Raw genomic sequence first — 14798 nt, 5'->3', positions numbered from 1 at the left:
TAAGTCTCATGATTTTTGTGTATAATAGGTGAACAGCTCAATACTTGCAATAAGAAGTAAGGGGAAATGTAATATTTTTGCTGATGGTCTGACATCGATTTTTGTTTTGGTTAGGCTATTAATGATATACTTCCAGTTATTGCCAAGAAGAAAACAGATGCAATTATTCATGAAGCACAAGATGCTGAATTTAAACTTGAAATCGTTCCATCTGGAACCATGGAGTATGTTAACAGTTTGATTTTCCTTGATGAGATGCAAGAGAGGGTATGTAGAAATGTATCCTTAATATATGCCATTTATAATTATTGCCATAATAATCATTCTTCCTCATTCCCATTTTTCCTTTATCCATCATGCATTTTTCTTCATGAAAGTGAAGAGGAAGATTTTACTTTACTGTTCTTCACAACATTAGGGTGGGAAATCTTTTAATTTTTAATTTAGACCGACAGCACGGTAACAGGCCATTTCGGCCCATGAGTATGTACTGGGGATGTAGGTTAATTGGATGGCTCTGTCTGTGGGCTGAAATGGCCTGTTACTGTGTTAAATGTCTAAATTTAAAATAAAAAATTTAGAAGGTTTCCCACCCCTGAAAGTAGGGCTGTTTTCTTTTTACTATTCCCAATGTTTTGGCATAACTAGAAAAAGATATTCCACACTTGGAAAATAAAGATCAGATGATGATGAATCTTCATGATTTTCATTTGTGCATCATCCATTTTTTAAATCAAATCATTTCAAGGAGGGAAGAAATGTTTACCCACCTCATGTGGTAAGAATTCATCTCGAATCTACATTTTAAAAATATTTTATTTTCAATCAATATGGAATTGCAAAACGAACAAAATTAAAGAAACATCACAGATATATACAATTAAATACCAAAACCCAACTCCGTTGATATACAAAGAAAGAAGAATCAACATTACAGTGATCAAGTTCTAGACTATTGTTTACAAATACAAAATGACACACTGTGCCGATCGTTAAAAGAAAAGTAGGAAACAGAAAAGAGAAAAAAGAGAAAGAACTTCCTCCCCAAAGGAAAAAGAAAAGGAAGAGGTAATTCTCCCATATGATGTGACAAAAATCATCTGTTTTCCAAAAGCATTAATTACATATAGATGAAACATTACTTTTTTTTTAAACTTTATTTAAGATTTTATAACATGAATAACATATAGGATTACATTAAAAAAAATTAAGAATAAAATAATAAAATTACAATACAGTATCAGTAATCTAAATAAACTATACCCCCCCAATAATTATTATACATTAATAACCCAACTCAAATTAGTCCAACCCCCCCTTCCCCCCCAAAATAAAGAGTGAAGAATTAATAAAGTTAATAATATATGTGAGGAAAAAAAACCCACTTACAAAAAAAAACAAAAACATAACCGATTAAAATACTAAGATATCAGACTTAAAAAACATATTTAAATCAAACTTAAATGCATATATTTAACAAACGGAGTTAAGATGAAACATATATTTAACTCAAACTTAATATAAAAAATTAGTAAAGTTAGTAACATTATCTATCAAAAATTCTTAAACAATAATCAATTCTTAAAAAAAATTGTAGCATGGAAAAAAAGATGAAAAAAAAACTTTCTCTATAGAGATAAACCTTCACCAAATATCAACTAACTTCACATCTATTATCATATTAGTCACATAAACCACCATCTTAAAACAAAATTCAAACCTCATTAAGCATTGTACAATTCAATTTTAGTACTCTTCCACCATTTTTCCCTTTTACTCTTGAATAGTTATCCAATAAAAGCACCAATACCACATTTAAATATCCCCAATCATTACATTAAAATTCAGATATCCAAATAATAAAAACACATCTACAACGAAATCTATATCTTCAACAAATGGAGCATAAACCACAAATAAAATTCAAGCCTCATTAAGAATTGTACAATTCAATTTATAACTTTCACCATTATTCCCTTCGTTCTATAACTAAAATAGCAAAATAATATACACCAGAATTACCACTCCCTTCACCTTAAAGTTAAAGAAAAAATATAGAAAAAAAACTTATCCATCCCATTCACATTTAAATTTCAAATATTCCTTATCTACTGAATAAACTTTACAAAAAAAACATCAATTTTTAGTTTTTTAAACAATCAAATACTTTCTTATGCTTTTTTTTAATAAACAAAAAAAACCCTTTCACTCTTTAATCTAATAATACAAAAAAAAGGAAAAAAAAACGGGTAGGAGGTTAAAAATACACCCTCCCGTCTAAACCGCGCAATGCGCTAACTCCCAAAAAAAAATGGGTGTGAGATAACTCACACGTAGCAGATGACTTTCAGGAAATAGTGCCTATCCAGTTCTCTCCCCCAACTCTCACTTCATCTTAAACTAACATCATCATTATTTAATATCCCTTTTTTAAAAAAAAACATTAGAAAAAAAAGGGACAACTCTTTTAATCAGCTCCAACTGCCGAGTCACCATTACAACCATTCCTTCTTGGAGCACGGCTCTTTTCTTCCATCTCTTGTCTCCTTAGAGATCGCGGCGGACTATGTCTCTGTTGAAACTGAGTAATTGGCAGCTCTTGAGCAAATGCTATAGCTTCCTTTGGAGAATCAAAGAACTTTGGTTGGTAACCATCTTGAAAAAGCTTCAAAACAGCTGGATATCTAAAGGTTGCCTTGTAACCTTTCTTTCACAACAACTCTTTAGCAGGATTGAATTCCAGTCGTTGGAACATAACTTTTTGACTCAAATCTGCATAGAAGAAAACTCGATTATTTTGAATCATCAAGGGTGATTTTCTCTGTTGTGCATTTCTAATAGCCTCTCGTAAAATTATTTCTCTGTCGTAATAATTCAAGCAATGAACCAAAACAGGTCTTGGACTCTGACCTGAAATAGGTCTTCTACGCAAGGCTCTGTGAGCACGTTCCAGTATTATACCTTCCGGGAAATGTTCTTCACCCAGCACCTGCGGAATCCATTCAGTAAAAAATTTTCTTGGGTCTGGTCCCTCCATACTTTGCGGCAAATCAATAATCTTTATATTGTTCCGTCTGGATTGGTTTTCCAAATAATCAATCTTTTTCACCAAATTTTTATTTTGAGTTTGTAAGTCTTCGACCATTTTGGTCACATCAAAAACTTGATCCCGTATTTCATCTATATCTTCTTCACACGAATTAAATTTATCTCTCACTTCAAGCTTAAAAGCTCCAAACTCAGCCATCTGTTGAGAATGTATTTTCACCAGAGTATTAAACCTAGTACCAAGTTCAGTCATAATCTTGGATAATCCCTGCATTGTATAAGATCATTTAGATTCAAGATTCACAAAAATCTTTTCAATTGGAAGAGATTTTGGCTCAACAGATTCCTGCTTCTTCTGCATAACCAAAGGATCTTCTGTTCCTTCCTTCATTCTGGTTGCCTTCCTTGTAATATGACTGTGTGTGGAAACCCCAGCCACAGCCTCTCCAGCAGTGACTGGAGGACGCTGGCCGGGGTTTTCCCATAATGTATTAAGTTCTCCCAGTACATCAAGTTGTATAGGTTCTTCTATCTCAAGAGATGCAGTTTGCAGCGCCACCTCTACAGTTGACAAATGCCTTTCCCCAGCCGGTACTTCAACTGATGTTTGGCGCCCTCTTTAGGGGGCTCTACCGATGTAACATAGAGCTCTACATCCGAACACTGTACCTCTCTCCTTGGATCCATTTCACGCTGAGTCCCGGTGTCTTTCCTGTAGGTAGGCTCCAAAACTTGAACTTTTGGAAAATGTAGTTTTTTGATGATCTGTTGTCGTTTTTTTTTTTTTGCTCTTTTCCATCAATTGTACCATCATAAGTTAAATTAACAGCACTGAAATTATCTAAACTTTTAAAGAATTTTAACGGGCATTTCTGGACAAAACAATAAGATAGAATCAGGAGAGGACTGGAAGGCACGTCTGATCCTTACGCCATCTTGCCACGCCCCCCGATGAAACATTACTTGATTCAACTAGAGCTTACTTCCTCCCTTAAGGGATAAATATCTTGACATAAACATCGCGAGAGATACTGGAGATAGTGGTACTGGAGACCAGAGGGGCAATCCTCGTATATCTTAAATACAGGTTCCATATTCTTAAAAAGATGTTACAACAGTTTCTGAGGTGGTAAGTTATCTTCACTAGGGGAACACAACTATGGATGTCTGACTTGCAGCGGGTCATACTCAGTTGGGAATCAGAATTCCAAGTAATGTCTATGCATTTCCTGGCCACTGTGCAGTGAACTGGGATTCACTGGTAGTGTGTAATGCTGATGGCTGCCTCTGCCCCCATCTACTCACATATAACCCTGATTTCCTGCCTAAACCCAGAACCCTTCTGAAGACTATTGAGCAACCTAATATCTAATAAAAGTGTCTGGAACACCTCATATCTAATAAAAGTGTCTGTTCTCCCTCCAGTCATGAGAGCTTTTATTCGCGCTACAATTTTATTAGCTTAGTCCCTAAACAATGGAAGTGCTACTCAAGCCTGGTATTCTGCTGATAGACCTTCTGTCCCCCAATATGGCTGAAGAGTTCACGTACTAGCTAGACTGCTTCCAGGCCTACCTGAACATGACCAGAGACGTTTTCCACACCGATGAACTCAGGTTGTCCACACTTGTTTTGAGGGTAGGAACGAAAGGGTATGCAGACATCAGGGACTGCAACACATATGATGCTGCCATTGAGATATTAAAAGCAAGGTCCTAGCGAGTCACTGACTTGCTCTACGTCACCAATGGCCAGGACAGACCATCGGTGACTACCTGCTGGATTTGTGGACATTTGCTAAGAAGTGCAGGAATGAAGTGGCCATGGGCCGCGTTCATGAAGAAGAACAGATCCGGGACACTCCAGTCGTGGGGATCTGCTGGAGGTACATGAGGCAGCCACTACTTGAGTTGATAAGAAGGACTTGGCTAGCCATGTTGAACTGGCCAAATCGTTGGAACAGGCTAAGCTCGAGAATGATGACCTTGAAACCAGTGAGCTCGCTCACTCAGGTGACCCCTTCCAACGACCGGCTTCTCCTGCTACCCCAGCCCTAACGGCTGCCGCTTCCCATGCTAAGCAGTGCTTTTTCTGCGGAAAAAGCCAGCGTCCCTGATCTTGTTGCCCAGCTAAAGACTCTGTGTTCCAGTTGTGGCAAGAAAGGGCATTGGGTGAGGATTTGCCGTGTGAGGGGAAGCCTGGAGAAGTCTGCGGCCTGCACCGCTCCCAGATCTGATTCCAGCCCCAAGCTGTCTACCTCGAATTCACCCGAACCCACTTGCTGCACTACATGCTGACAGAAGGTGGCAGTGAGGAAACAGTGTGAAAAGGCTCGGTGTCAACATCTCCGAGGATCTATCCAGCAGCCTCCACGTTGATGCATCACAAAAAAGGCTTGCGAGCAGTTATACTTTGTGAGGTTTCTGAGGAGATTTGATATGTCACCAAAAACTCTTGAAAACCTCTACAGGTGTACAATGGAGACATTTTGTCTGGTTGTATCACTGCTTGGTATGGAGGCACCAACTCTCAAGACAAGAATAAACTCCATCGGGTTGTTAACTCAGCCTGCAACATCACAGATATCAAACTTCACTCCATTGAGGACATCTACATGAGGCAGTGTGTTAAAAAAGCAACCCCTCTCCTCAAAGACCCCCACCACCCAGGCCACTCTGCTACCATCAGGGAAAAGATACAGGAGCCTAAAGATGAGCACTCGGCAGCACAAGGACAGGTTCTTCCCCGCTGCCATCAGGTTCCAGTGTTAAATAATGAACCAAAGACACTGCTTTACTTTTTGTGCACTACTATTTAATTTTTTTTATTTATAGTAATATTTTGTCATCTGCAAATAAATTAATCTTGTATTCATCATCTGCAATTTTTATACCCTTAATATTGTCATTTTGTCTAATTATTTATAGTAATGTTGTAAGATGGTTATAATATGAATGTTTACATTATGACACTGCCGCAAAACACTGAATTTTATAACAAATTTTGATTCTGTTTTTAAATGACCACTTGTACAGGACAGCCATCTGAACCAAGGTGCCAGAGTAATGACTTCTTGAAAACAAAAAGACAGATAACTCTCAGTAGCTTTCTTTTGTGTGGCATGGACACGATGCACCAAATTGCTGCTTCCTGTGTTTTATGTTACAATCAAAAAGTGACTTTCAATATAATTTCAATCATGGCCAGTCCTGAAACTTCATTTACTTTTTCTCTTACTCTGTGGTATCTGGAGATTAAAAAATAAATGTTAGCACTTATCTTTTTTGATAGGTATTAAAGAGCTTGATTTGAGTATTTAGGGTTTAATTTCAATATTTCCAGGTAGTATGAAATTGTTGTCTGCCATAAGTCCAAAGAAACACAATGGGAGGTATTTCTTTGCGACATTGAATTAGGTATGTTGACAGTAGCAGCAAAGTTGAATCAGAAAAATCTATGGTAGAGAAAAAGGCCATTCATCTCTTCACAACCACGCCAATCAAAATCGACGTTCTCTGGGGCCATAGCCATGTATTGAGAGTCTCTGCCTCTATCACTCATTCAGGCAATAAATCCAATCTCCCCATACTTTGTTGAATGAAGAAACTTGCACAGAACTTCCCTCTCATCATTTTTCTATTTAACTTAAATTGGATCCCTATCTATGTACCTTACTGTTAAAGATTGTAGGTAATTCCTGCTTGAATTTTTCATAATTTTATGTACCTCAACTAATTCTTCCATCAGTCTCAATTGCCAATCACACTGCAGATGCAACTTAAACATACAGAAAATACAGAGATATCTTGCAACAGCATTCACCACAGGATAATGTATGCATTTACAACATTTTATACTTTTTTGATTTTTCTGAAATATTTGGGAGCATTGAATTTACTGGCTTGTTCTCTAGCTCTGACCCTCCACAGCAACTTGGTTTTGTTGATGTTTGTTGAAAATGTCAACATTAGTAAAAAGAAGGATAAGAGGGATATAGGTTAGTTTGATTGGTATCAGAACATGAAATAGGACACTGGATACACTTTTGGGTGAGGGTGGGGTGTTGCAACAAAGGAGACTTGGGAAATGGCTCATGGATTTAACCATCCATAACCTAATAATAATACAATACAGTAATATAAACTTTAACAATATTAATATAAATATGACTTTTTTAGATTGAAGTATTGGAAGAAGAATCAAGTCTTGTTGTCATGATGTATCAGCTCATTGAAAAGTACAAGATTGCAACACCTCCTGAGGATCTTGCTGTATTTGCAACTCTGAAACCTTCAATAACTGCTGTTCGCTCTGTAATTGACAGAGCTGTAAATGAAAGAGGAAGCAATATATCCAAATTTTGTCACTGCCTTGATAAAGATATTGAAGTGCTGAATGAGGAGGTCAGAGCAGTATGGTTGCAAGAACAGGTGGGTTAAGATGTAATCCTCAATATTTAATATTTGGTTCAATTATGATTATTCAATGATATCAAATAGTTATTTTTTCACGATTTCGGTAAGTATGTAAATTCAACAATTTGGTGTTTGTCCATTTTTGTTTGAAGTGTTTGGTTGGAAAATTATGGTCAGTGCATCAACCTTGCATAGTTGGTGGAGAGAACCTAAAATAGACTTCAAATTGGTTCCATCTGTGTTTTTAAAGTTATCCATTTCACGATGCTTTTCTTATTTTTTTCTCATCATGAATGTAGGGATTTTCCAAACTAAGAAAATGATCAGCTAGGCTTTATCATTTTGATCATAGACCAGATCTGATTCCAATGTGTGCTAAGGCTGACAACTGCTCTAATTTCCCGATGTTGCACCATTGATTAGAATAGATGAGATTAGATTCAACTTTATTGTCATTGCGCCAAGTAAAATACAAAGCCAATAGGATACAATTAGCATCCAATCAGAAGTTTAAAAAAAATAGTGCTATATACAAATAACTACGTGCAAATTAGAGGATAAGAACATAAGTTAGATACAGGAGCAGGCTATTTGGCTCATCCTACGTGCTCTGCCATTCACTAAGATCATGGTTAATCTTTTACCTCAAAATCACATTCCTGGACTAAGCTTGTATTCCTTGATTTTTATTATATGTAAAAAATCCATAATTTGCACCCATGAATATTCTCAATAAATAAAATTAACAGCCTTCAGGCAGAAAATTAGAAATATTCACTTAGATAACTCCTCATTCTTTTAAACTTGCATGAGTACAGTCATACATGAGAAATTCAAGCATCCTTCACTGACAACCAAACCACAAAGATTGCCAAATCATGATGTGGTGTACATTTCTACTATATATTTGGCTAGGTGTATGATATGGTACAGGTACCATATCCCTGTGCGCAAAGGTCTAATTTTAGTTAATGAGCTCACTCATTGTTGAATTCAATTTTGTTTTTTAAACTAACCTATTATTGTAATAGGTAAAACACAGGATTCTGTTGACATTGTGATTAAGTGAAAAAACACACAAATGTTGGAGGTACTCAGCAGATGAAACTGTGCCTTTATGTAGAAAAAGTGAAGATACATCACCAACATTTCGGGCTTGAGCCCTTCATCAAGGTGTGGGGGAATATGAGAGATGTCTGAAGGGGGGAGGGTGAGGGTGAGGACACTGCTGGGGGGGAGGAGTCCAGACTAGGTGGAGAGAGAAAGGAAGTAGGAACTGGAATAACTAGTTAAGGGGGTGGGGGGGAAGGGGGAAAAGGGAAGATAATTAGCGGAATGCAGTGAACTCAATGTTCATGCCCTGGGGTTGGAGAGTGCCCAGACAAAAAATGAAGTGCTGTTCCTCCAGTCTGCGGGTGGTCGAAGGGTAGTGCGAAAAGCCATGGACAGACACGTGAGCTTGAGAATGTGACTCAGAATTGAAATGGTTGGCTACGGGATGGTTGTTTTTGTTGAAGACGGAGAGGAGGTGCTGGGTGAAGCAACCTCCTAATCTGTGACTGGTCTCTCCGATGTAGAGAAGGCCACAGAAGGTGCACCAGATGCAGTAAATGAGTTCTTTGGAGGTACAGGTGAGGTGTTGAATTATAAATTCTAACATTATGGTCAATGATATTTCCATTCTCCTTTACTGCTGAGGAGTAAATAAAGTGAACCTATTCAGTTATGAGAATGACTTTGTATTAGGTATACTGCCACGGTGTAGCCAAGAATAACAACTACAAAATATATCCCTGTCCATATGATCCTTCATATAAGATCTATTAATTTATTTGTTAATTTATTTATAGTGCTTAAAGCAACCACTTTAAATCTATTCTATTACTTTCCATCCTTTAGCCACTGGAATCACTTATATTTGTTTAAATTTACTAGTAATTATCTGCTCTAGTGAGAGCAATCTGGCTTATTTAGCAGTGGTTGAAATAGATTTAACTGTAATTTTAAAAGGGAATTAATTGAATAACGATATAAAAGATAAAATTAGTGTACAGAAGAAAGACTGTTATAATTTGTGTTCACTTTCTGTGTATGGATATTATTTGTTGGGCTGGAGTTTCACCAGAACTCTTCTTGAGAAGGAAAGAGTGTGAAGTCTATGGCGAGGATGCAGAGGAGATTTACCAGGATTTTGCCTGGATTGGAGGTCTTATGAGGCAAGGTTAGCAGATCTAGAGCTTTTCTCTTTAAAGCAAAGAAGGATGAGACATGACTTAATGGAAGTCTACAAGATTCTGAGAAGTAGGAGTCTTATAATACCATATAACCATATAAACACTTACAGCACAGAACAGGCCAGTTCGGCCCTACTAGTCCATGCTGTAACAAATCCCCACTCTCCTAGTCCCACTGACAAGCACCCGGTCCATACCCCTCCAGTCCTCTCCTCTCCATGTAACTATCCAGTCTTTCCTTAAATGTAACCAATGATCCCGCCTCAACCACATCTGCCGGAAGCTCATTCCACATCCCTACCACCCTTTGCGTAAAGAAATTTCCCCTCATGTTCCCCTTATAATTTTCCCCCTTCAATCTTAAACCATGCTCTCTAGTTTGAATCTCCCCCACTCTTAATTGAAAAAGCCTATCCACATTTACTCTGTCTGTCCCTTTTAAAATCTTAAACACCTCTATCAAGTCCCCCCTCAATCTTGTTCACTCCAGAGAAAAAAGCCCCAGTCTGCACAACCTTTCCCTGTAACTCAAACCTTGAAATCCTGTCAACATTCTCGTGAACCTTCTCTGCACTCTCTATTTTGTTTATATCTTTCCTATAATTTGGTGACCAAAACTGTACACAGTACTCCAAATTTGGCCTCACCAATGCCTTGTACAATTTCATCATAACCTCCCTACTCTTGAATTCAAAACTCCGATTTTTGAAGGCCAACATTCCAAATGCCTTCTTCACCACACCATCTACCTGAGTATCAGCCTTGAGGGCACTATTTACCATCACTCCTAAATCCCTTTGTTGCTCTGCACATCTCAATAACCTACCATTTAATGCACATGACCTATTTAGATTTGCCTTTCCAAAATGTAACCCCTCACACTTATCTGTGTTAAATTTCATCAGCCATTTCTCAGCCCACACCTCCAGCCTTCCTAAATCACCTTTTAATCTACGGTAATCTTCCTCACTGTCCACAACACCACCAATCTTTGTATCATCCGCAAACTTGCTTATCCAATTCTCCACCCCGGCTTCCAGATCGTTAATATATATAACAAACAATAGTGGACCCAGGACCGATCCCTGAGGAACTCCACTAGTCACCGGCCTCCAATTGGACAAACAATTTTCTACCACTACTCTCTGACACCTTCCATCCAACCACTGCTGAATCCATTTCACTACCTTATTTATACCTAATGCCTCCACCTTTTTTCCTAACCTCCTGTGGGGAACTTTGTCAAAAGCTTTACTAAAGTCTAAGTAGACAACATCCACAGCTTTCCCTTCATCAACCTTTTTTGTTTCTTTCTTTCTTTGGCTTGGCTTTGTGGACGAAGATTTACTCAATCAGGTTTGTCAAGCATGATCTACCCCTGACAAAATCATGCTGATTACTCCCTATCAATCCCTGTACCTCCAAATATTTGTAAATACCATCCCTCAGAACATTTTCCATCAACTTACCCACCACAGACATCAGACTCATGGGCCTATAATTCCCAGGTTTACATTTGGACCCCTTCTGAAAGGCCAGTGTCTTTTTATAAGGGTGGGACTAGCAAACACCATAGGACTTCTGTACAAAATGAAAGGAGGAAAGTTGAAGGGAGATATCAGGGGTATGTTTTTTTTTTACAGAGAAAGTTGTGGGTGCCTGGAATACCTTGCCAGGGGTAGTGGTGAAAGCTGAAACATTGCATTTAAAAGACTCTTATACAGGCATATGGATGAAAGAAAAATAGTAGATTATGAGATAGAGAGGGTTTTAGGATTTTTTGGTAGGAATATATAGGTTGGCACAACATTGAGGGCTGAAGGGCCTGTACAGTGTTTTGTGTGGTATCTTCTATGAAGCATAGAAGGTTTGGGATCAAGTGCTAGGAGATGGGATGCATATCGAAGGGTATCCATTGGTCAGCATGGATAGATTAGGTAAAATGGCCTAATTCCATCCTCTACAATTCTGAGTGTACCAATCCATGACTCTTTCTCAAAATGACAGATTTCTTCAAAAGATAACAAATTCTAGAAATAATTTTCATTTTTGTTAATATACAAGTAATATGTCAGTGATCTCTGGCCTTCTTTAGAAAATACTGAGGAATAATCACTTCCTGGTTCCCTGTCTTCTATCGGTGGTGAAGCACTTAGATATAATCTGATTTGGTGAATGCAGTTTTATAAATGCAAAGTACTTCATATTTATTCACACCTGCATTGTTTTACAAAAAAAATTATTTGGTCCTGGCCTTACCTACAGCTTTCTCTCTTAAATGTTGATTACACACCCCCTCTCTATCTGGAGGTTGTTTCCAAACTTGCCACTGACCGAACTGTTGGCTGAAGCCTGGAATAATATGATCCTCTTCCTGAGGAAGACAATTCAAGTAAAAGGAAATTAAGGAGGAACATATCATGGCAACATACCCTTGCACTATTTATTGACATTTTATTTAATGTGTGTAATTTTATTTTTTTCATTTGTGTTGTAGGATCCTCAGATTCTGGATATCAATTCTGACCGAACAAAAGTGCAAACCACTTTGGATGATTTACATACAGTTATGGATGAGCTCCAAAAACGTGCATTTGAGTATAAATCCTATCAAAAGAACTTCAAGGTGACTGTCTGTAGCTGTACCTTATAATATGACAGTAGCCATTAAGTCACCAAATAATTGATGGAATTATGGGGATAGTTGTAATGAAGCCTTCACTTTTTCCTTATAGAAATATAGAAGGTGGTGCAAATTTGATAGAGATGAAGCATTTGATATTGAGGTTGGGAAAATGTTAGCCTACCTGATTGTGCAGTCAGTGGGAAACAGTAACAATACAAAAGAACAGGCCACTAGGCCCATCGAGTCCATTCCGTAAATCTACACCAGTTCCAATTTCTGGCCTTTTTCCCCCCATACCCCTTGATACCCTCACTAATGAGATATTTGTCTGTTTCTTGTTTAACTACTCCCAGTGATCTGGCTTCTGCTGCTATGTGGCCGCGAGTTCCACAGATCCACGACCCTCTGGCTAAAGAAGTTCTTCCTAATCCCTGTTTTATATGGATAGCCTCTAATTTTCCCTTCATCAACCTTTTTTGTAACCCCCTCGAAAAACTCAATCAGGTTTGTCAAGCATGATCTACCCCTGACAAAACCATGCTGATTACTCCCTATACCTCCAAATAATTGTAAATACCATCCCTCAGAACACTTTCCATCAACTTGCCCACCACAGACGTCAGACTCACGGGTCTATAATTCCCAGGTTTACATTTGGACCCTTTCTTAAACAGCAGAAACACATGCGCCACCCTCCAATCCTTTGGCACTACTCCCGTGGCAAGTGGCATCCTAAATATCTCTGTTAATGGCCCCACTATCTGTCCACAAGCCTCCCTGAGTGTCCTTGGGAATATTTTGTCCGGTCCCGGAGATTTATCCACCTTTATCTTTTTCAACACAGCCCACTACCTCCTCGGTTATCCTTATATGCTTCATGACCTCCCCACTATTTTTCTTTACTTCAACTGGTTCAATATTTTTTTCCCTAGTGAATACTGAGGCAAAGAAATCATTCAAAATTACCCCCATTTCCATTGACTTCTCACTCAGCCTACCCTCGCTATCTACAAGGGGTCCAATTTTATCCCTCACTAATCTTTTACTTTTAATGTACCAATAGAAACCCTTTGGATTTATTTTTACTCTGTCTGCCAAAGCCTTTTTGTGCCTTTTTTTAGCCTTTCTAATTTCTTAAGATTCCTTCTTCACTTCTTGTAGTCCTCCTTCAAATTCTCAGCTCCTTGCTCTTTATACCTCTTGTACACCTCCCTTTTTCTCCTAACCAAATTTCCAATATTCCTCGAAAACCAAGCCTCCCTATGACTTCCAGCCTTTCCTTTGATCCTCACTGGAACATATCTACTCTGTACCCTCAAAATTTCTTTTTTGAATATCCTCCATTTTTCATTTACATCCTTACCTGAAAATATCCTGTCCCACTCAATACTCCCCAAATCCATTCTTATTCCTTCAAAATTGCTCTTCTCCAATCCAGAACCTCAACTTTAGGCCCCTCCTTGCTCTTCACTAAAACTACCCTAAAACTAACAGAGTTATGATCACTCGACCCAATTTGTTCTCCAACATTAATGTCCGATACCTGACCTGGCTCGTTCCCTAACAGGAGATCTAATATTACACCGTCCCGAGTCGGATCTTCTACTAATTGATTTAGAAAACTATCTTGAACACATTTAACGAACTCTAGCCCATCCAGCCCTCTAACTGTATGGGTATCCCAATCAATGTGAGGGAAGTTAAAATCTCCCATGATCACTACCTTATGATTCTCACACATATACGTTATCTCCCTACAAATTTGTTCCTCTAATTTTCTTGACCCATTTGGTGGTCTGTAATACACCCCTATTAGCACCCTCATGCCTCCTTCACCCTTCAATTCCACCCAAACAGCCTCACTGGACGATCCCTCCAGACCATCCTGCCACCTCACGGCAGTAATGTCCTCCTTAACAAGCAGAGCAACTCCTCCCCCTTTTTTACCCCCTGATCTATCACGTCTAAAACAAATGTATCCTGGAATATTAAGTTGCCAGTCCTGCCCCTCCTGTAGCCAGGTCTCACTAATTGCCACAATATTATGACCCCAAGTATCTGTCCATGCTTTAAGCTCATCTACCTTGTTCACTATGCTTCTTGCATTAAAATATATGCATTTCAGAGAATGACCCTCACATATATTCTCTTGTCTACCTTTTACCCTAATCTCCATCCTACCTTTGTTATCGTTATTATTCCTATCAAGGTGGCCATGCTCCCTTGACACTGCTCTCACACTCTGTTCCCCACCCCCCTGCCAAACTAGTTTAAACCTTCCCCCACAGCTCTAGTAAATCTGCTTGCCAGCACATTGGTCCCCCTCCAGTTCAAGTGGAGTCCGTCCCTTTGGTACAGGTCTGACCTTCCCCAGAAGAGATCCCAATGATCCAGAAATCTTATCCCTTGCCCCCTGCACCATCTCTTTAGCCAAGCATTCATCCTCCTATTTCTACCCTCACTAGCACGTGGCAC

General features: G+C 38.5%; 1 protein-coding gene across 10 annotated transcripts in view; it reads left to right on the top strand.

Moving 5' to 3' along the window:
* dnah6 (dynein, axonemal, heavy chain 6) overlaps window positions 1-14798 on the top strand; it is a 362044-nt gene that overhangs the window by 76453 nt on the left and 270793 nt on the right. For all 10 annotated transcript variants that reach the window (XM_069923917.1, XM_069923897.1, XM_069923911.1 and 7 more), the window contains 3 exons: window positions 115-267; window positions 7227-7478; window positions 12195-12323. In XM_069923917.1, the coding sequence (XP_069780018.1) occupies window positions 115-267; window positions 7227-7478; window positions 12195-12323 (534 nt within the window). The remainder of the gene's footprint in view (window positions 1-114; window positions 268-7226; window positions 7479-12194; window positions 12324-14798) is intronic.

Source organism: Narcine bancroftii, chromosome 1 (genome assembly GCF_036971445.1).
Source record: "Narcine bancroftii isolate sNarBan1 chromosome 1, sNarBan1.hap1, whole genome shotgun sequence".
NCBI lineage: Eukaryota > Metazoa > Chordata > Chondrichthyes > Torpediniformes > Narcinidae > Narcine > Narcine bancroftii.
This window is presented reverse-complemented; position numbering and strand designations above follow the sequence as displayed.